Source organism: Marmota marmota, unplaced genomic scaffold, assembly GCF_001458135.2.
Source record: "Marmota marmota marmota unplaced genomic scaffold, marMar, whole genome shotgun sequence".
NCBI classification, from domain to species: domain Eukaryota; kingdom Metazoa; phylum Chordata; class Mammalia; order Rodentia; family Sciuridae; genus Marmota; species Marmota marmota.
Window position 1 is genome coordinate 3,322,187 of NW_026000016.1, and position 23,724 is coordinate 3,345,910.

Here is a 23,724-nt window from a genome sequence, read left to right on the forward strand (position 1 = left end):
AAATTGATTATTTTACAGTTTTAGAAGCCAAAGTCTAAAATAGGTTTCCCTGGGCTTGAATCAAGGTCTTGGCAGAGCTGTGTTCTTTCTGGAAGCTCTAGGGACAATCTCTTTCCTTGCCTTTTCCAGCACTCACAGCCTGCCCACATTCTTTGGCTTATGGCCTTTTTCCATTTTTAAAACTAACAATGTTGGGCAGAATCCATCTCCACTTCCTTCTTCTTCTCTGTCCCCCTCTTTCACCTTCAAGTACCCTGGTGATGACATTGGACCCACCCTTACCATGCAGGATAACTTCCCTCTCTCAAGGTCAGATGATAAGCAATCTTAATTCCATCTGCAACCTTAATTCCCTTTCTTATGCAACAATTTATTTATGGGCTTGTGGAATGAAGGTGTAGATTGGGGGGGAGGCCTATTATTTTGCCTATCACAAGTGGTCAAAAATTTTTCATTGAGTAGCTGATATTTGAGTGAGGGTTTAAATTAAGGAGGTCTCCCTGGGAGAAGAGCCTGGATTGTAGCAAAGTCAGTGTTCAAGACTAGAGGGAAACTAGTGTGCCTGGGAAATGGAGCAAAGGCCTCTGGGCCAGAGAAGCAAGTCAAGGAAAGAAGGATACAAAACTGGCCAGAAAGCCAAGTGCATATAGGGTTGGGGCCATAATCCCCAAAGATGGACTCTCAAATGCCATAATCCCAAATGTTGAAATCCCAAAAGATCAAAATCTCTGAATTCTAAAATCCCTGAAGTCTAAAATTTCAAAAATATCATTTTGAAAATATAATTTTAAAAATTTATCTAAAAGACAATTTATAGTTTTTAAGGGAGATTTATGTGGGACACATAAAAACAGGACTGAACACTTCATAGATCTCTTTGCATTATAAAGCAGACAATAAGAAGATTCATAGTTTTGCAAACATAAATTCTCAGTTATACTAATGACAGTTGTGAGTGTGACCATATGCATAAAGAAATGGTCAAAAAGTCAAAAAGTGAAGCATATAAATCTATCTTACTATGGTTGATAATTGTGTGCACCTGCCTTTCTAACTATCTTCTCTGAAATTCTGTGATGGACAACTTAAGCTTTTGCAAGATCAATCAAAAAATCTCTGTAGGTAACCACTGCATGCAGAGTTGCAGAAAGAGCTAAAATATCGAGAAATTTTATCTTTCACAAGTACAGATGTATAAAAAGAACATCTCCTTATTTATTGAGGAAATTCCAAGGTTTTTAATGTTTATATCAATGCTTGCAAGCTAAGTCAATTATTTTATGATAATAAAATTTCAGTGTCAATTTTTCAAAAAATACTTCAAGTAAATTATGACTCTTGAAAAGTCATTATACAATTAATACTGCTATTATTGGAAAAGATGCAAGGATACAACACATACAAAGCAAATTGTAAAAAGAACATGATACGGATTTAAAATAGTAAGAGAAAAAACAAAGAAACCGAGAAAGTCTGAGGGCACAAGAGGCTATTGAAATAAATCCTAAAGTTCAAAAGCCAGGGAGCCTGGAGTTCTGATGTCCATGGTGGTACAAGAAAACTCTGCCCCAGCTCTCAGAGATCAAATCACCTTCATTTGTTCATTCTCTCTGGTCCTCTGGCTAAATAGATACGTTAATCTCTGGAAACACACCCCAAATAGTACTTTACCAGGTTTCTACACTTTCATTCTGTGTAACAACGCATCTATTCTACAAACAACCAAAAATATGCTAATCCTTTCCCCAGAATTTGGCTTTCAATCCCTCTTAGATAACTTTCTTCCCCCTCAATGGGAATTGTGGTTTGGGGGATTTCAACTTTTGGGATTTTAATATTCTGGATTCTAATCTTTCAGGATTATGATTTGAGGGATTTTTGACTTGAGATATAGATTTTGATATTTTGGAATTTCAATATTTGGGATTATGGCATTCAGGGTTGTGTCTTTCAGGATTATGATCAGATCTGTGATCAGGATTTTGGATTTTATTTAATGAGTGATGGGAAGCCCAGGGTGCCTTTAAATAGGCAAGTAACATGATTTGAATTATGTGCTTGAAAGGATCAGTCTCACTTCTGGATGAAGAATAGCCTGGGCCTGTGTCAGAGCACAAACAGGAGCCTCTTCTCATTGTCCAATAAAAGAACTATGGCTTGGCTTGAGTGAGAGCAGATGGCTGAGAAATGGTTGGACATGGGATTGGAAAGTGCAGTTAGTAGGATATCATTATGGGTCAGATGAAGAGTGCAAAAGAACATCTTGACTTGAGTTTCTGGAGAGAAGAGATTGACACAGGGAACAGTGGGAAAAAGAGCCCATATTGGAAGAAATATCAAGAGATGAGTCCAGATATGTGAAATTTGGTACTTTAGTTGGACATCCAAATGGAGGTCAAATGGGCAGTCGGATAAATAAACCCAGACCTCAGGCAAGATGTCTTGAGGATTTAAATTAGGAATCAGAAGTATGTGGGTGATGTTAAAGAACATGACTTGAGGAGTGAGTGTGGATAGAGAGAAGAGAAGTGAATCAAAGAAAAAGGAACATAAAAGAGATAAGATGAAGGTTGAGGCCACCCTGGAGCACCCTGAAATTGAGAGAAATATTAGAGAATACAGGAGGATGCATCAAACCCACAAATGAGCAGCCTGTTAGGTGAAAGCTGGGAATGTGGGTTGAGTGAATGAGGACTGAAATTTAAACATTTGATTTACTAATTGAAGATTATCAATGACTGAAAATAGTAGTTCAGAGCAGTATATCAAGAAAGGAAGTGGCAGAAGACAACAGGAGACATCAACGTAGGCAGACAATTTTTAAAGGAGTATTGTTATAAACAGGACCAGAGAAATTTAAGTCAAGAAGATCACATAAGGTATTAGCCTAATAGAAATTATTCAGAATACAAGAAGAAGGAAACCACAATGATCAAAACAGAGGAACTGTGCAGGAGCACATTCCTGAGTGGATGAGAATGGATGGGATTCTTACACAAATGGAGGGACTGGCCTTAGAGCATCATAGAGGGAAGGCAGTTCAGTCTCTGCAATGGGAAGGAAGGCAGAGAAAGGAAACAACCAAGGTTAGGTTCTTGGATTTGGGGACTGGAGGGAAAAAATTATCATTTTCCATTTCTTGCATTTTCTTAGTAAAATAAGAAGCCAGGTCATTGGCTAAGAGTGAGGAGGCAGAGAAGAAGGTTGGGAGGAGAAGACAGTGTGACTGGTAATAGCATAATGACAGAATGAATCAACTAGTGAAGAAATGGGATGCCCAGGAAGTGTGCAGACAACACGAGTCTGAACCTGTTTGTTGAATGAGTAAACTTCTGTCTCTGCTCACCCCACAGAATGGTACCGTTTATTTAGGGTAGGACTTAAGAAGATCTCCTAGAGAACAACTCCATCTTGGATTTTAATCTTCTACCTTGGAAGATTAAATACAGTGCAGACATAAAAAGTTTGAATTCTTCAGTTCCTACTTTTTGTAACATTAGGAGGTTACCTTCTTAAAGAAACACAATATGAAAACTCATTTGTGAGATGAATGGTTGGGACCCCTTTTTAATACAGCACTTCTAGAAACAGGGATGAAGCCTAGAGGAATATGCAGCTATGAAACAGGAGGGAGTGGGAATATATTTTTCAAGTGCTAATGGGAAGTAAGTTTATACAACCTTCATTGTGAAACCCAATCACATCCTGTATTTAAAGTGGTCCTTTGAGATTATACACAAAGATATTTGTGTCAGTTGGCTTCCTGAGATTCCCATGCTGAGAGGTTTTCATTACTTCTTGAAGCAAATAAACAATGGGGCACTAAGCAGAATCATGCTGTGCTCCTGACCATCCAAAGGTGATATCTAAGCTATACCGAGAGTTCTGATTTCTAAATTGTGCCTACAACCATGATATGTGATCCCAGGTAATTACTCCAAGGATGAAAACCCAGAGAAAGTGAAAAATTCAAAGAGCTGAAAGCAAACCACAGTGGTTGAGAATGCTGAGGATGATCCTGGCAAGGTCAGGGATTATACTGGTTTGTCCTTGTAGAAAGAACCCTGCTCCATGATAGAGAATGGGCTTGAAGGTGGCAAGCCTAGAGCAAGGAAGGTGAGCCAGGACTGTGCCAGTAACCAGAACTAAAGCACATGGTGGTCACCATGGAGTAATGGAAATAGGGATGGAAAGAAGATGGACTGAGAGGGATTTGGAAGGAAGGTGTTTTATTCAGCTTTTTTGCTGCTGTGACTAAGGACCTGGCCAGAACAACTGTAGTGGAAGAAACGTTTATTTGAGAGCTCACGGTTTCAGAGGTCTTTGTCCATAGAAGGCTGGTTCCATTCCTCAGGGCTCAAGGTGAGGCAGAACACAATGGCAGAAGCAGGTAGCAGAGGGAAGCAGCTCATATGATGATCAGAAAGCAGAGAGAGAGGTCACACTTGCCAGATACAAATATATACCTCAAAGTCACACCCCAACTCCCACCTCCTCCAACTGTGGATACCACTTCAGATACCACTCAGTTAATCCCTACCAGAGGATTAATTCACTGATTGGGTTAAGACTCTTACAACCTAATCCTTTATCCTCTAAACCTACTTTCATTGTCTCTCACTCGAGCTTTTTGGGGACACCTCATATCCAAACCTAACAGAAGGATCAACCAGAAGTGATGACTGAATGGAATTTGTAAGCACGGGATTGGTAGTTTACAAGAATGAGTTTCCTGGGCTGGGGTTGTGGCTCAGTGGCAGAGCACTTGCCTCGAACGTATGAGGCACCAGGTTCGATCCTCAGCATAAAAAATAAATAAATAAAATAAAGGTATGGTGTCCATCTACAACTAAAAAAAAAAAAAAAAAGAATGAGTTCCCAGTGTATGGCTTGGTTAATGGGGTTATTATTATATTGGGCAAAACTAATGAACAAGATAGACATAGTCTCTGACCTTGCAATGCTTCCTGTGGAAGACCAGTAGCTGGCATCTCTAATCCAGGTATAAGTGCCATAGTAGAACTTTTCTAGTGAAGAATACTTTAGGTGTGCAAAAGGACCCCATTTCTGACTGAAGGGGGTGGTTTTTATGTGTCAAGGAAGGCTTTTCAGAGAGAATGGCACTAAAGGTCAGATCTAAAGAGTGACGTGAATGTGCATGCGTGAACATGAATGAATGTGTGCATGTACATGTCCATCTCTGGGATTGGCAGATAAGAGAGAAAACTGCTGCAGCCAATGTGGATGTACTGGAGGAAGTTGTAAATGAGGTCAAAACTGATGTTTTCATCACTACAATGTAACTGGAGCCAGTTTCGCCTTTCTGACTATTATGTTGCACTTGGGACTCACCGTATTTTGTTTTGTTTCAATCTGGTCTGCCACAGATGGCTGAAGTTTTCCCTTTGAAGAGGTCATTCATCCATTTCTTAACTCCTAATTTGTTGCTCTTCTTGCATCATATCAATCAGTATAATACCCACCTCCAAAATGGTTCATATTGTACCAGCAAAATTCCACATTATTTCCAGAACATACCTTACATAAGACCTTAGTCAAGTTACATATGAAAAAGGTTTCAAATGATATTCAATGTAGAAAGCTTATTCATTTTTTTATTAGTAAGCAAAACTCTAAAGAACACTAGCTAGCTACTCTTGGCTATTCAAAATAGTAGAGTTGGAAACGTGATCTCTATTTTAGGGAAGATGATCTTAACATGAAAATAATTATAGCAGAAAATGTAATTGGTGATCCACAGCAGGAAAACTATATAATAGGAAGGTTGCAATACCATCTATATGATTGCTGTTCCAAATCCATACATATAAACATAATTCTTAAAACTCTAAAATTACACATTTATCTCACTTATCTTTATTAGTATTTGGTTATGTATGAAATTGAAAATTTAAGTACTGATATAAAGAAATGATTTAAAATAAAAGTTCCAGAAAGGAATATTTTATTTCTCTATAAACTAAAGAAATGAAATAGAGTCCCTTAAATTCTGAACAGCTGGATGAATTTATCAAATTTAACAGCAACTGGACACAGGGAATGAATTCTAATAGCCTTTCACTTGCTACGTCATATAATTCCTTATATAAGCTTTGTTACATTTTATTATTTAAAAAATTTGGAACAATATTTTTATTGTTGAACAACTTTTATTGTTGAATAACTGAAATAACTTTACTTTGTAAGTAAATAACTGAATTCACTTTGTAAGTGAATAACTGAAATAACTGTACTATATTTTAAAACAGCTTTTTAAAGAATCAATTTGGGCCCAGTGCAGTGGTGCACACCTATAATCCCAGCAGTTTGAGAGGCTGAAGCAGCAGGATCTCAAGTTCAAGGCAAACCTCAGCAACTAGAGAGGCCCTGAGCAACTTAGCTAGACTCTGTCTCAAAATAAAGAATAAAAAAGACTTGGGATGTTGCTCAGTGTTTAAACACCCCTAGGTTCAATCTCTGGTGACAAAAAAAAAAAAGTGATTTGGGCAAATTGGCAAACAAGAGGGAAATGTATTTGACAAGATAAAGAGCTGAAAAGAAGGCCTTAGAGTATGACTCAGAGGGAACAGAGGGGTAGCACCTGATTGAGAGAATACCCCATACCTAGAAATCGGCTGAGGTCAGGGTCCACAGGTGCAAGGCACAGGACATTTAGACATGATCCATTAGGAAGACAAAAAAAAAAAAAAAAAAACTGTGTGCGTACAATGCACTATGTACCTATCTAAATATTATACATATATGATATAAATCATTACTCTCTGTTACATATAATGTCCACTTAATCAGAATAACACATTTCTTGAACATCACGTGGAAAATGAATTAGTGAGATATTTCCTTAAATACTTGAAAATTCATATTAAGATGACCAAGAGTGTGAAGTCTACAAAGGTGTTCTTTCAATAGTGATCTTGCAGTATTAGGAATCATACATTCCGATGTCTAGTCTTCTGGGAAAAAAAAAAAAATCAGCTCACGTTCTTTTTTGGGATTTGCCTGACCACTGCTATTTTATCTTGAATTTTAACTGAGTGCTCTTCATTCTCACAATTTCAATGAAATTTTTACAGCACACGTTTGACTGTGGTAAAGATCATAAGCAAATGTTTAAAGATCTCTTTCCCCCTCTTCCTGATTAAAACTGTCTGAACAGCTCCTGCAATGGCTTTAAGAAAGTCCCTAAGGGGATGGATTTGGAAGTGATGACTGAAAGTTATAGGGGAAACTTACTGTTTTTCCAGTACAAGGTGGAGAGCTTTATAGTTTTCAAAAATCACATCATCTGCCAAAATGTTTGGTCCCACCTGTGTCCGTTTCAGCTTCTCCCTTCCCTCGCCCATGGTGATCCATCTTCACTTCTTGTAACTCTCCCCATTTCGCTAAACGAGAAGATTGGAAAAACCTGTTGTAGTTCATGTTCGCACCACATTCTACACTCCCTCACTCCTGCTCTCAAAGACATACTCCCGAGAATGAAGGAACCAAAACCCAGTAGGCTTGCCACCCACTGGGAATTGTACCAAGACAGTCCATCGCTGCCATTTAAGGATGATTGCATCAAAGTCTAGAAACGTTAGGATGAACCGGATCAATTTTACTCCTAACACCTATCTAAATTTCCCAGGTTAGCCTACAGAGTTTTTCATTGTATCTTCAGGTTTGTCTTTTCTTATTTTTTTTTAGATCATAAATGTAATAATGCCCACTCTAAGCACTCTGTGTGTGTATATATACACACACACACACACACACACACACACACACAGAATATTTGCCCTTTCAACAAAAGTGGAACCATACTGAACAATGAATGTATCATAGACAAACTTCTGAAGGAACAGATGGGCCGTTGATCATTCATTGAGGGACTATTATGTGTCCTCCACTGTTTTAAAAAAATGGGAAATTCACTGGAGAAGCAGAGGAGTCTCTGTTCATGAAATTTAGGCATATTCTCAAGGGCGTAGTCAACGCACGTGCAAACTAACAAGGCCATCTGAGATGGTGGCAAGTGCTACAAAGAAAACTAGAAAGAGTAACAGGAGGAGTGAATGACAGGGCAGTCTGACCAGGTGGCTGAGGGGATGTGTGTCTGGGGAAGTGACATTTGAGCTACATCCTGAGTACTGAGGAGGTAGCAACCCTGGGGGACTCACGGGAGGAACAGTCCAGGCAGCATGAAGAGTAACTGCAATGGCGAGACTGAAACAGCTGGGTGTGTTCAATGGACAGATAGTGTGGCTGCAGCTTCATGAACCTGAAAATGTAGGAGAGGGTGAGGCCAGAGAAGCAAGCAGGACAGGTTGTGTTGGCCCCAAAGGCCACTCCAAACTTACTGTTGCAGAGGTGGCATCGTAAATCATCCAGCCAAGAGCGAGATTGTTTGGTAAATGATGTTGGGACAACTGACTCTTTATATTGAAATATGCAAGATATTCCTGCCACATTGTATGCAAAAATAAATTTCAGATGGACAACAATCTCCATATGATTAAAACAACAAAAGAAAAATTGGGAGAAAGTACTTGCAACTGATATTTGTAAAGAAGACTCCAGACCCCCAATGGGTGATGAATTTGTGGTAATCAAGGCCATTAACCAAATAAGATGAGCCAAGGATATAAACAGGCAATTCACAGAAGAAAAAAGTGAATGGTACATAAAGATGAAAAGAGGATCAATCTTACTAACAATCAGGGAAATGAAAATGAAAACAAAGTGAGATATACTTCACAGTCACTCAGGTTGGGAATAATTTAAATGTTCTGCAACATCAAGAGCTGATACCTCCTCTCTCACGAGCCACTGGTGGGTCCGGAAATTGCGGTTGCTTTGAAGTGATAAAATGGATGTGATCATATTCTTTGATCCAGTAACGTCATTTCTGGTCTGTTGCCAGAGAGAAACCCTTGTACATATGCAGATGACGATGGATATAAGGATACCTAGAGCTCATGTTTATAGTCATTGTAAAACTGAAAATGAACCTAATTTTGTTTTTGTTGTTGTTTTGTTTTTGGTACTGGGGATTGAAACCGAATCACTGGCCCTTTTTATTTTTTGAGAAAGGGTCTTGCTAAGTTGCTTAGGACCTTGCTAAATTGCTGAGGTGGACTTTGAACTTGTGATCCTCCTGTCTCAGCTCCTCTGGCTGCTGAGATTACAGGCATGCACCACCATGCCTGCCTTAAATCTAAAGTTTTATATGTAAATGAAATAAATAAATAAAATTTAGGTGATTATTCAATGTGATTTAGTACTATATAGAAGTTATAAAGAATGAACTGAAGATGTCCATCTGTCTTTCCATCCATTCGTCCACCTACCCATCTATGTCATTATGTATTTGTCTTTGTATCTAGCTAGCTAGCTATTCATGGACATCTCATCTCTCACAGATATAAAATTGAATGTAAAACACAAATACAGGCTGCTACATAAAGATAAGGTGATGCCTTATTTTCAGTTAAAAGGAATCCACAGCTAGGCGCTATGGGGCACACCTGTAATCACAGTGGCTTGAGTGGCTGAGACAGGAGGATCCCAAGTTCAAAGCCAGCCTCATCAACAGTGAGGCATTAGGCAGCTCAGTGAGACCCTCTCTCTAAGTAAAATATAAGATAGGGCTGGAGGTGTAGCTCAGTGGCTGACTGCCCCTGAGTTCAATTCCTGATACTCCCCACCCCCCAAAAAAAAGAATACACAAAAGAATACTCTATCAATTGTTGACAAACCACAACTAAATCTGATCTACCTTCTGTTTTTGTACTGCTATAAGCTAAGAATAGTTCTTACCTTTTTAAATGGATGAAAACGATTTTCAATAATAATATTTTAAAGAATAATATTTCATGACACATGAAATTATATGATATTCAAATTTCTGTGCCCATAGATAAAATTCTATTGGAACACCACCACAGTCATTCTTTTATATATTACCTACGGGTTGCTGTTGCTATAAGGACAGAATTGAGTAGTTATGACAAAGACCATAGAGATAGAATAAACTGAAACACTTATTATGTGGCTCTTGATGGAAAAAAAATTTGCAGAGTCCTGATCTCTATTATCCATAGACATTATTTTTTAGATGGCCAGAATTCATGATGGTGGCAACCTCTGGACGAGGAAGGAAGTGGGGAAAAGGTGGTATGGGCATTAGATGGGACTGCTGCATTTGGAAAACTTCACAATCATCAGTTCTATACAGTAGGAACACGTGGTTGCCATATTAAGTCCTTGTACTTTTCATACTTGAAGAAGAAAAAAATATATTTTATACACATTATTCTGTACCAATGCATACAACTCTATTCATACATGTTTTAACAGTAGGATAGTAATCCATTTTATAGACAGCAGAAATTTATTTTTGAGTCCCTTATATATGTGCCTGTAAGTTCCAGTTTTTCATATTGCACACAGAACTGTAGTATGTTTGTATTATATCTTTGGGCATTAGTGTTGTATTTTAATTGAACAAAAATTTCAAGCAATTTCTCAATCAAAAGAAAAAAAATGCATTTAAAAATTTGATACATATTGTTTATGGACATTCCAAAACATTGCAATCAAGCTACTCTCTTAAGAATAAATATTATTAATCTTTTGCCAGACTGGTAGATGACAAGTGTTAAATCGTTGTTATTTTAATTTGAGACACAAGATGTTTCCATGAATTTACAAGCTATCTAATTTTTTTTCACCTGCAAGGCCTATCCAGGCCCTTAGAACTTTTTCTCTATAGAATTTTAGTCTTTCTGTATTGATTTTTGAGCTTTTTACATATTAAATATATTGATCTTCTCTTGAAAAAAGACTCACTAGGATTTTCACTGTTTATTGACTTCATAAATAGTCTTATGCCTCTAAGAAAACTTAAATTGCATGCTGTAACTGTAAAAGCTTTTTTCTAGCTTTAGACTTTGCTTTCTCTATCATTTATGATATATCAAGGAGAAACTCGCTTAGGTGACCAATGGTCCCTACCATCCCTCAGAGCCTCTGGTCCATTCACGAGTTCTGTGGAGGTGACAATGTCCTGGGATAACTTGAAGCTTTTTTTCTTCTATAGAGGACATGTGGCCCAGCCCTTCATGCTTTGCCCCACAATATTAGTGGGTCAGGGTTTGGGTTTGCTTAGGAAAACAGAACCTGCTTTGAGTGTCTCAACTAGGGAGGTATTTTGCACAGAGACTGAGAGGCTTAGATGGCCTTGGGAAAGTCTGGGGTATGAAGGTCAAGAAAGTCGCTGCCTGCAGATCAGAGAATCTGGAAGTTCAGGAATCACTGAGCGTGATCTGCCTGAAGCCCATCAAAGATGACGGTCAGAAGACCAGAGAGCCGCTGGCAGAGCATTGGATCTGTCACCTGTGCCCATGAGCCTGCCTCCAGCTGCCACCAGAAAATAACAGCTTCTCTTTTTCCCTTTCCCCAAACCTCTCATGAGTTGCTCATTCAGCCTGAATCCCATTCATAAGAAACTCATGGAAATGTGTTTTCTAGACTTCTGGTCTTCGCCATGCAGAGGAAAGCTTAGAAGGGTAGAAAGAGTGCTGCATATTGACATACATTACCTAGGGGGTGTTTTTTGTAAAGGTTAGATCAAATTAAATCAAAAACATTCCCCAGGCTTCAAAAATTTATTGAGCACCAGTGAGCTAATGTGTCAGGTTATTTAATATTAAAAATTCTGTTCAGGAAAGAAAGGTTTAAAAAAGAAGAAGAAGAAATGATCACCTTCACCATTAAGCCAAATCTGTTTGAATTATTTAAAAAAATTATGTTAGATTTAAAACCAGAAAATAATAGAACTTTTATTTATTTTTAATTTATTTTTAGCACTTAACCACTGAGCCACACCCCCAATCCTTTTATTTATTTTTTATTTTGAGACGGGGTCTCAGTAAGTTGCTGAGGCTTGACTTGAACTTGTAATCCTCCTGCCTTAGGTGCCTAAGTCACTGGGATCATACGCAAGCCCTACCATGTCTGGCTTAGAATAGAACTTTTAAAAAGTGATTTATTGACTTTGAGAATCAATAAAAGCATGATATATCTAGATCAAAACTCATTTTAATAAATTGGGACCTGGGAGAGTGCTTTTTTTTTTCTATTCTGCTCCGTGGACAGGGTATGGAATTAATGAAGTCAATTCATTTGTATTCTTCATCCATAAAAATTTGTTGAAAAATAACCCACAGTTGATGCTTTCGATGAAGTCATTACAGAGTTCAACCTAAGTGGTAGAAAAGATGCCTCAGGACCACCCTGTAGAATAGCATCCTTGAATCCAGCAAAGCCAGGCCTACCTCAGAACTGGTGTCTTTTTTTCCCTATAATTCCCTCCTTGCAGAAGCCTGCTTTTTTTAAAAGTTGTTTTGGGACCTCTTTTAACTGTGATTGGGTTTTTGAGGTACCAGCCTTCTTTCCATGATTGTTTAGTAGTTTAGAAATTTCAAAGCCATGGTTTTATTTTCTCCCTGTGCTTAATCAAAGCTGCATTGACAATTTGATGAGGTGTCATTAATTTCATTTCTAAGTGCCACAAATCACTAGTAATAACTTATTATACTTGTGCATCTGTGAGCCTTTTCAATTCTTAGACCTAAGTTGAGTTTCCAGTTTTCTATTTAAAAGATAGAGATTATGGACTTGTATTGTTATGAGATTTCTGCAATATGTGACTTCCCAGTATATAAAGAATTTCCAAGTTCATTTACTTCCTACGGTCTTAGTGACTTATGGCACCTCTATGGGAGGAGTGGGGGAAGGTATTCAGCCTCAATTTGCAAATGAAATTAAAACTCCAAAAGATTAAGTGAATGGACAATGGCTACCCAGTTAGTAGATGGTGGCGAGATCCTTTGGTTCTGAGTTCTACAACTGTCCAAGCTGCCTGGACACAAATAGAAATGTTTATGTTTTTCATTTTAGGCTATAAGGTATAAGATGCCCTTCTTCTTTGCCAGTGTGTGCAATTTTGGGTGAAGATATCCAGAGCTTGTTTTGTTTGTTTGTTTGTTTGGTTGGTTGGTTGGTTGGGTTTTTTTTAATGTCCAATCAAAAGCATACAAATTTTAAGAAGGAAATTAATTATTTTCTACAAAGATATCAAAATATTGAGTATAGGGTAAGACTGAATATATATAAATTATTCTTTTAAAAGTCTATAAGCATACATATACATAGTTGAAGGTTTAATGACATTTATTTTGGCCTTATCTAATGGAGAGTCAAAAGTTCATTTTGTAATGTATTTATGATAGAATCAAGGAAGAAAAATAAAACACATATGAAAGGAGACATGTAAATAAGAGGACCTAGAACCATTTTTGTTTTGTTTTGTTTTGTTTTTTGTACCAGGGATTGAACTCAGGAGGCACTTAACCACTGAGCAACATCCTCAGCCCTTTTTTTGTATTTTATTTAGAGACAGGGTCTTGCTTAGTTGCTTAGGGCCTCACTAAATTGCTGAGGCTGGTCTTGAACTTGCAATCCTCTTGCCTCAGCCTCCCAAGTGGCTGAGATTACAGGTGTGTCCCACCACACCCAGCTAGTACCAATGTCTTTAGAAACTCATCAACTATTATAGATGACACTCCTGTTAGAACAGTGCACTTATAACTGTGTGGGGAATCAGTTGATTGGGAAACAACAGTGAATAAAGATATTTGCCTTTGTTTAAGACTTGAAGTGGATTATAATTGGGAGGAGCTTCTCCCCAGCTGATTCCTTTCATGAGGATCCCTGTGAAGTATGTGTAAAATTGTGTTGGAGTGTCATCTTTGGTGGCTGTGTGGACACATTACTCAGTTAAGAAATAAGGCTTTGGCATGCTTGATGCTGGCTCCTGCTGTCCAATGATGAGAAATTGTGTGCTTTTCAGACCAGAGAGAATCTTGTGGTTTGGAATTTTTTAAAGCATTTATAATCATTTGGTCGTCTATCTGAAACAAATCAACAATTTAATTTCTAATAGAAGAGTAGATTCAAGACTACCAGAGTCCACATTAAGTTTCAGGTATGGTTAGCTCTAAGATGTAAAACATGAGAAAATATTTTTTTAAGTTGTGAAATGTCATGTACGTATTTTCATTCTGTATTGATGTAGTGAAAGTCATCCTCTATCTTGGACTTAAAGAGAAATCACCTTTGTATGGAAATTAGTTTTAAGTATTTTTTAATTTAACAAATAAAATTGTATATATTTACAGTGTACAACAAGGTATTTTGATATATGTATATACTGTGGAACAATTAAAGCAAGCTAATTAATCTATCCACCATCTAACACAGTTACTTTTTTATTGTTGTTGAGGTGAAAACATTTACTGTTCTCTTGGCAGTTTTCAAGTACACATTATAATAACTGTTGTCACACACAGCACAATAGATTTCCAAAAGTTATACCTCCTAACAAACTTTTCACGCATTGATCAACATCATTCTACTCTCTGCTTCTGTAATTTCAGCATTTTTACATTCCACACATAAGCAAGACCATGCACTATTTGTCTGTTTGTGCCTGGCTTATGTTATAATATACGTTAGTAAAATGTACCTCCAGTTCATCCATGTTGCCACAAATAAAAGAATTCCCTTTCTTAAGGTTAATTAGCATCCCAAGTGTATACGTGCCACATTTTCCATATCCATTACTCCATTGGTGAACACTTAAGATGATTCCATATCTTGGCTGTTGTGAATATGTTGCGATGAGCATGGAGCGTAGAGATCTCTTCAACATACTAATTTTATTTCTTTTGGATATGTACTCAGATGTGGGATTGCTTGAGCATGTGGTAGTTCTATTTTTTAACTTGAAGTATTTTAACTCCTCACTCCTATCCATAAGGGTGGTACTAGTTTGCATTCCCATCGCCAATGTGCCATCATTCCCTTTTCTCCACATCTTTGCCAGCATTTGTTTAGTCTTTTTAGTAATAGCCATTCTTACTAAGGTGAGGTGATACCTCATTATAGTTCTAATTTGCATTTCCCCGATGATCAGTGTGATGTTGAGCATTTGTTCATATTCTTGTTCACCCTTTGCTTTTGAGAAATACCTATCCAGGTCCTTTGCTTAGATTATAACTGGATTATGTGTTTCTTGCTATTGAGCTCCCTGAATTCCTTATATATCTTAGGTATTAACCTTTATCACATGTATGGACGGTGAGTATTTTCTTCCATTCCATAGGTTGTCTCTTTACTCTTGGTTGTTTTCTTTGCTCTATAGAAGCATTATAATTTGATGCAATCCCATTTGCCTATTTTTGCTTTTGTGGCCTCTGTTTTGGGGGGGTGATGTCCAAAAAATGTTTGCCAAGACCGATATCAAAAAAACTTTCCTCCCATGTTTTCTTTTACTAGTTTTACAGTATGAAATCTTCCAATTCAGTATTTAATCCATTTTGAGTTGATTTTTGTATATAGAGTAAGATAAAGGTTCTTCTGCATGTAGATATCCAGTTGTCCCAAGAGCACTTATTAAAGAGGCTATCCATTACCTATTGTGTGTTTTCGGCACCTTTGTTAAAGATTGGTTGATTTTAAGTTTTGGGACTTATTTATGGGCTCTCTATTCTATTCCATTGGTCCATGTGCCTGTTTTTATATATTATGTTATTTTGATTACTGTAGCTTTGCAATATACTGTATTTTAAAGTCATGTAGTGTGATGCCTCCAGCTTTGTTCTCTTTGTTTAGGATTGCTTTGGCTATTTGGTGTCTTTTGTAAGTTCAATATGAATTTTACGATTGCTTTTCCTTTTTCTTTTGTTTGTTCTAATACATGGCAGCAGAATGCATTTCAATTCATTGTTTACGAATGGAGTACAACTTTTCATTTCTCTGGTTGTACATGATGTAGAGCACACCATATGTGCAGTCATACATGTACCCAGGGTAATGATGTTCATCTCATTCCACTATCTTTCCTGCCACCATGCCTCCTCCCCTACCCTCCTCCCCTTGGTCCAAAGTTTCTCCATCCTGCCCCCTTTACTCCCCCACCCCCATTATGAATCATCATCCACTTATCAGAGAGAACATTTGGCCTTTAGTTTTTTGGGATTGGCTTGCTTCACTTAGCATGATACTCTCCAGCTCCATCCATTTACCTGCAAATGCCATAATTTTATTCTCTTTTAATGTTGAGTAACATTCCATTGTGTATATATACCACAGTTATTTTTATCCATTCATCTGTTGAAGGACATCTAGGTTGTTTTCACAGTTTAGCTATTTTAAATTGAGCTGCTTTGAACATTGATGTGGCTGCATCACTATAGTATGCTGATTTTAAGTCCTTTGTGTATAGACCAAAGAGTGGGATAGTCAAATGGTGGTTCCATTGAAAGTTTTCTAGGAATCTCTATACTGCTTTCCTCATTGAAATTTTAATAGGGATTGTATTAAATCTATAGATTGCTTTGGGTATCATGGCTATTTTTAAATTTTATTTATTTGTTATGTATAACAGCAGAATGCAATTCAATTCATAGTACATATATACAGCACAATTTTTCATGTCTCTGATTGTACACAATGTAGAGTCACACCATTCATGTCTTCATATATGTACTTAGGGTAATGATGCCCATCTCATTCCACCTTCTTTCCTATCCCTATGCCCACTTCCTCCCCCTCCCTCCCCTTTGCCCTATCTAAAGTTCATTTATTCCTCCCACGCTTTCCCCACCCCCATCCCCATTATGAGTCAGTCTCCTCATATCAGAGAAAACATTCAGCCTTTGGTTTTGGGGGATTGGCTAATTTCACTTAGCATTATATTCTCCAACTCCATCCATTTACCTGCAAATGCCATGATTTTATCGTCTTTTAATGCTGAGAAAAATTCCACTATGTATATACAGCATATTTTCTTTATCATGGCCATTTTAACAATATTTATTCTTTTCAATCCATGAACCAAGTATACATTTCCATTTATTTTTGTCTTCCTCAGTTTCTTTCATCAGTGTTTCATGGTCTTCAATGTATAGATCTTTCAGCTCTTCATTAAGTTTATTCCAAAGTATTTTTAATGCTATTTTGATGGGTTTGATTTTCTTGACCTTATTTTTGTATAGTTTATTGTTAGTGTATAGAAATGCTACTGAATATGTATGTTAATTTTGCATTCTGCAATTTTACTGAATTTGGTTATTATTTCTAACATTTTTTGGCAGTCTTCAGAGTTTTGTGTATATAAGACCATGTTATCTGAAAACAGAGATCAGAGACAATTTAATTTCTTATTTTCTGATTTACATTCCTTTTATTTCTCTTTTTTTGCCCAATTGCTCTGGTCAGACTTCTAATACTATGTTGAATAGAAATGGCAATAGTGAGCATCCTTATCCTGTTCCTTCAACTTTTCATCATTGAATATGATATTAACTATGGGCTTGTGATAAATGGCCTTTATTGTGTTGAGGTATGGTCCTTTAATACCTAATATGTTTAAAGTTGAGTTGCTACAATGAAAGGATAAATATTATCAAATGCTTTTTTCTGCACCTATTGAGATGATCATATGTTTTTTCTTTTATTCTATTAACATGATGTAGCATGTTTATTGTTTTGCATATATTGAAACTTTATCCCTTGCATCCTAGGGATAAATCTCACTTGATCATGGTGAATAGTCTTTTTAATGTGCTGTTTAATCTGGATTACTAGTATTTTGTTCAGAATTTTTGCATCTGTGTGCACCATGGATATTGGCCTATAATTTTCTTTTCTTGGAGTGTCCTTGTCTGATTTTGGTATCAGGGTAATGCTGGTCCTTGGAAATATTCTCTTCTCTTCAATTTTTTTTTGGAAAAGTTTAAAAAGGATTAGTATTAGTTCTTCTGGTGTTTGAATGCACAAATTTATTACTGTGTATTTTAACTGGATGACAAATTTTACAAATTATTAATAATTGATATCCTCCTTGTCAGACAACAGAAAGATCAGAGTTAACGGAACCAAAGAACCTATAGAGTTTAAATCGAATCAGTGGTTTGGAGCAACAGTGAAAGCTCACAAAGGGAAAGTTGTGGTGAGTACAAATTGTGTGATTGTGGTGTTGCTTTGGAATAGCAGGTGCACAGAAATGTTGTAATGCTCATATTTAGAAAAACCCCATTACCCAGGAACTTATTACACTCTCAAAGGTAAAGTATTGGCTTCTAAAGAACTTTAGTGCTTAAAATTAAACAATGTAGTTTAGTGTTCAAAACTATGGGAAATGAAGCTTGTTTCCCAAAAGAGCAGTTAGATACTTTCACATATTTTAAAAATGACTAAGAAATATGAAAAAATAAGGGCTTATTATTCAGGAGAGTATTTTATTGATTAAGATTTAAAGATCTGTCTAAAATCTGAACAGAAAAACAAGAGCACTCCTCTAGGGATGTTAAACAATCTACACCAGTTATCACTGATTCTTTTTCGAATAAAAGTCAAGCTTTCTTTAATATAAAAATGTTAGAAACTACTAACTACCTGATTTTGTGATTTCATTAATGTTTTTGTACTGAAAACTCTCAAATAGATATCTTTTAGTTTTAAACTGTTGTGACTATAATTCCTATTCTTATTGTTGATACACAATAATACATGTCTAAGTTGTTGAGAAATAAGTAACCATTGAATTAATCTGAATTTGGGGGGGTTAGGGATTTTTTTTAACTTGTTGGCTTTAATTTCTCTTCAACAATAAAGAAATAATTTTGGATTTTAGAATTTGTTTAAAGGTATTTGAATTATAGTTTATTAAGAATAAACATGTAAAGAATAAATACCTAAATTACAGTTTAGTGAGAATAAATATCTAAAAGTTTTATTTATTCTGTGGCTAACCTCCCCCAAAAGATTTTTTACATAAATAGAGGACATGCAAAATATATATAGGTTGTCTTCTTTAGTTAGAAATACAGCATTTACAATGCACTTTATATAGTTTTTACATTTATATAGTTTTCTTCCAGAATTAATAAGATCTTTTTATTCTTTATTAATATATGGCTTATGAAAATTACTATTGAAAAACTAAGTCCATCCTAATAATTGTTTGGAATTCAAAATATCTTTTGGGTACTTTATTTTTTGAAGTCTTGAAATTTTATCAATTGTTGCACATGTATTCAATATTTCTAGAAACCTCCAAAACCATTGGAAATACAATATATAATATGTTCATGATAAGAATGTTTTATTTTTGATATGATTGCATTTTTTAAATTATGTGATGAAAAAGAGAATAGTGTAAAGTGTATTTCCAGTTAATCTTTTTTTTGAGTGCTAAAACTTAGCAGAATGAAGAATTAAATTCTACCCTATGTGATACAATTATTAAAATTAATAACTAGCAATGTTCGATAATTAATTATATAAAATCTGCCTACAGAAGGATCATCTTTCTGGGCAAGGTGGCACATGCCTGTAATCCCAAGGGCTTGGGAGACTGAGACCAGAGGATCATAAGTTTTAAAAGCCACTCTCAGCAAAAGCCAGGAGCTAAGCAACTCAGTGAGACCCTGTCTCTAAATAAAATACAAAATAGGGCTGGGGATGTGGTTCAGGGGTCGAGTGCCCCTGAGTTCAATCCTCAATAATCCCCCCCACAAAAAAGGATCATCTTGAATACCCAGGTATCATGGGTACACATTGGACTTGAATCAAAACCTAAACATATCATATAAGTGAAATTAAGCAGATATATAGAGAGATAATATCTATATCTATATTATCTATAGTAACTTTTTAGAATGGACATCAGGCAAGCACTGGATACTATCAGGCCTACAGGTGACTCTTTTCACTGTCCCAACTCCCAACTCCCCCTGTATTTCAACATTTATACCTTGCATTTATTATACCTTGAATTTATTAACCAAGTAACTGAGAGGGCCCTAAGACAAGGGAGCCTAGATGCCTTGGAGACTTTAGGGGCACTAGCAAGGCTTTATACTGTATAGGAAAGCAAAACTACACAGCCAAAGTTGTAGAAAGGATTGGCTTGAAAATATGGGTTGTCTCTGCTAAAAGTATGTATTGGACTAGATTATGAAGGATACATTTAAAAGCAGAAGATGACTTTAAAATCAGTATGTCTTCACTTCTCATTAGAAGATAGCCTAGTAGCTCCACCTTCTAGGATTCTGCACTTCCGTGTCCTTAGGGATGAGGCTTGGGCAATCAATTCAAGCTAGCAAAACAGAAGTCAAAAAAGCTGCCTATGTTTTGTACACATTTACTGCCTCTCTTATTCTTAGCAACATTAATGTTATTTAACTTAAAGAGGATTTCATTTCTATCCTTTTAAGTATTATGCCCTTGTTAGAATCTAAATTCTGAAGAAGAAACCAGAGCATGTCATTTTAAAAAAACCACATTTTTCTTATTGATGTTTAAATTATTTTTTGTTGATAAAATTCCTAATATTGTGTGAGCTAATTCAAAGGCAAGTCCTAGAAGCAGCACCATAAGGAAGACTCTAATAAATGTCTTATTTTCTCCAGAGGAGCATTCTTAAAATTAGAACAAGTGGATGAAGCATCAGATAAGTTTCTAATATGACAAATTTGTTATCATAAAAACAAAGATGTAATAACTAACACAAAATATTTTAATATTGTAAAATTATGTTTCAATTTCTATTTAGTGGGCATGCATTAAATTTAATTTAACATGCATTTATTAAGAAACATCTACATGAAAAGCTTTGTGTTAAGTGCTGTTGGCAGTTTAATAAATTCCAAAAGAGTCTCCAGTGTGAGAGCCAGTGTAACATGCACCCTTATCAAATTTACCACTCTATAGGTGAGCTAGAAATAGCATGTATGCTTCTTTTCTAACCTTTTGGGGTTTTTGCCTTGTTAGAATTGAGAGTGCATTTATGGAATGACTTTGATAACTTGGCTCCTTCCAAAAGATTGTCTGTGGCCTTTAGAGTTTATCAGAATAAATTTCTCCATAACAAGCAGAGTCAGATTGTTGAATTACTTTACATTCAATGTTATGCTTTGGAAATACTTATAGGTCATTAACATGTGCTTTTTTTGAAAAATTGTAGATGGACAGCATGACTTTATTTGTGTATTTTTTTTTAATGTGGTGCTGAGGATGGAACCCACATGCAAGGCAAACACTCTGCCACTGAACTACAGCCCCAGCCCCAACATGTGCTTTTTAAATGACTTTTTGATTACTTCTCATAAAATTGCTGAAATAGGCATAAGATGCTGTCTCTTGCCTTCAGTTTTACTGTGCATAAAAAACAATGAGTGAAAATAAAGCCCAAAACACTTTGATAAGGAGGTAGTATGTCTAGATGGAAGTCATTATTTAAACATTCATAAGAAGCAACTATGGGAATCCACCAAACAGAGGTTTATAAACTTGTGTGCATCCTTTGATCATTAGCTGTCTTGTAGGTTCAATTTTTTTAAAAAAGAAATGAATAGAAAATACAAGTTATTTGCTTTTAGGAAGTAATTTTCTTTTGCCATGTTACTTTTTTTAAAATTTAAAATTCTGTGGAGGGGGTCATTCCTTTGTATGTTTAATGTTTGGCAGTTACTGTGTATTAATCTTAAAAAGCAGCTTGGCAAGTTTAATTAACTCTGTCAACCAAGGACTCACTAGGATGATGAAGGCCAATTAATTCAACTGACAATTTAGAATAGTATGTCCTAACTTTAGGTACACTAATAGAAAATTCAAGTCAAACTATTGTATAAAAAAACTACCTTGAGGAGAGAAGGGGGAAGTGCTGGGAAAAGATATTGGCCAAATTTTATTGTTATATTGTGTGTATGTGCAAATATGTAACAACAAATCCCATCAATATGTACAACTATTATGCACCAATAAAAATGTGGGGAAGAAATAAATAGAAAACTACATCAGAAATATTTTTACTATCTTTGATGTTTCCTAGGCCTGTGCTCCTTTATATCATTGGAGAACTCTTAAACCAACACCAGAAAAAGACCCGGTTGGCACTTGCTACGTGGCAATTCAGAATTTCAGTGCCTATGCTGAGTACTCCCCTTGTCGGAACAGTAAGTTATTTGTATCCCTTGAAACTGAAATCTAGCTCGATGGCTTTTCTATGATAGATAGGAGTGCAGGTAAATTCAAAACACCAATGGGGGCTGGGGTTGTGGCTCAGTGGCAGAGCGCTTGCTTAGCACGGGCATGGACCGGGGTTCGATCCTCAGCACCACTTAAAAATAAAGGAATTGTGTTGTGTCCACCTACACCTAAAAAACAAATATTAAAAAAAAAATACCAGTGATACATTGTAACATTACAGGGGAAAGGGAGGAAGGTGTAGATTATCCACAGCTTTGCAGGATGTCTTGCTATGATAGGGAGGCCAACGTTCAGAATTCTGCTGATCCTTTTCTATGTTTTTGGAAATTCAGTTATTAGATATTCTGCAGTAGAATTGATTTGTTCCCTGTTTTAGGTCTGAAACTGTCAGTTGCTGCTTAAATTTTACCCAGTATTCTAAAGAAGGTGGCTGCCCATTCTGCTTGTTTATGGCAGCCATGGTGTTGGGCCCAGCTCAGCATCAGCGTTCTGTCTGGCCTGTGTTCTCAGGGGCTGTTGCTTTGATTGACAGACACTTTTCTCCTTAAGGTGTTACATTCCCCACAACCAGCACTACCACCATTTTTTCCCTCAGTGAAGACGCTGTACAATTAAGAGTCCAAATCTCCCCTGCAGTTCTAGAAATCTTCTAACAAAGCATGTTTTAAAGGAAGCCTGTGAGTGCCACTTGGGGGACATTGCTGTATAATCCCTTTATTTTGTAGAATACCCAAGGACTCTGAGATGGCATGATGGGTGGATGGACTGACTGATCATCTGCTCAGAGTTTTTTGGGAACACCTCCATTTTCTAAGTGCCAAGTAGATTACTGGTTTTTGTAGATAAGCGACCAATGGTGTTTTTACTCTTATTCTTATTAATTCAGCAAATGACACTGATGGGGAAAAATGTCATTGGAAAGAACTTTCTAGAGACTGATTTCAGTATATGTTTTTTTTAAAAATCTCAATCCAGAGTTAGTTTAACTCTGAAAATTACAAGTGAATCTTCCTCATTTTGCATAAATATTTCTAAAATTCAAGATTATTGGGAACTTAGTGAGCCCCTGTTTCAAAATAAACAATAAAACCAGGCACAGTGGTACATGCCTGTGATCCCAGAAGCTTGGGAGGCTGAGGCAAGAGGATCACAAGTTCAATGCCAGCCTCAGCAAAAGCGAGGTGCTAAGCAACTCAGTGAGACCCTGTCTCTAAATAAAATACAATTGGATTAAGAGAGAGGCCACTGAATTTTACACCTGAAAGTGAAATTTATTTTTAACTCTGATGGGTTTTGATGAGGAAAATGATTTTCTAAATGTCAGCTAAATAAATAATCTGTGGAATAAGGACTTCGTTTTAAACAGCTATATGGAGGGTTCTTTGTGGATAACAAGATTTCATTATTTATTCATTCAACACATTTATTGAACACATTAGCACTACCCATTCTACAGTTAGGGGATACATCAAAGAATAAGAGAAAAAAAACCCTGTGTCCAAGGAACTGACACTTCAGTGGGAGAGATAGAGAACAAACAACAAACATATCAATAAATAAATTCAAATATCATATCAGGTAGAGAAAAATGCCTTGAAACAG

At 36.4% G+C, this 23,724-nt stretch overlaps 1 protein-coding gene across 1 annotated transcript in view; it reads left to right on the forward strand.

Annotated features, from left to right (window-relative positions):
• Itga8 (integrin subunit alpha 8) overlaps positions 1 to 23,724 on the forward strand; it is a 174,898-nt gene that overhangs the window by 10,679 nt on the left and 140,495 nt on the right. Inside the window, exons 3-4 of the mRNA XM_048809772.1 lie at positions 17,979 to 18,079; positions 21,965 to 22,088. Coding sequence (XP_048665729.1) covers positions 17,979 to 18,079; positions 21,965 to 22,088 — 225 coding nt within the window. The remainder of the gene's footprint in view (positions 1 to 17,978; positions 18,080 to 21,964; positions 22,089 to 23,724) is intronic.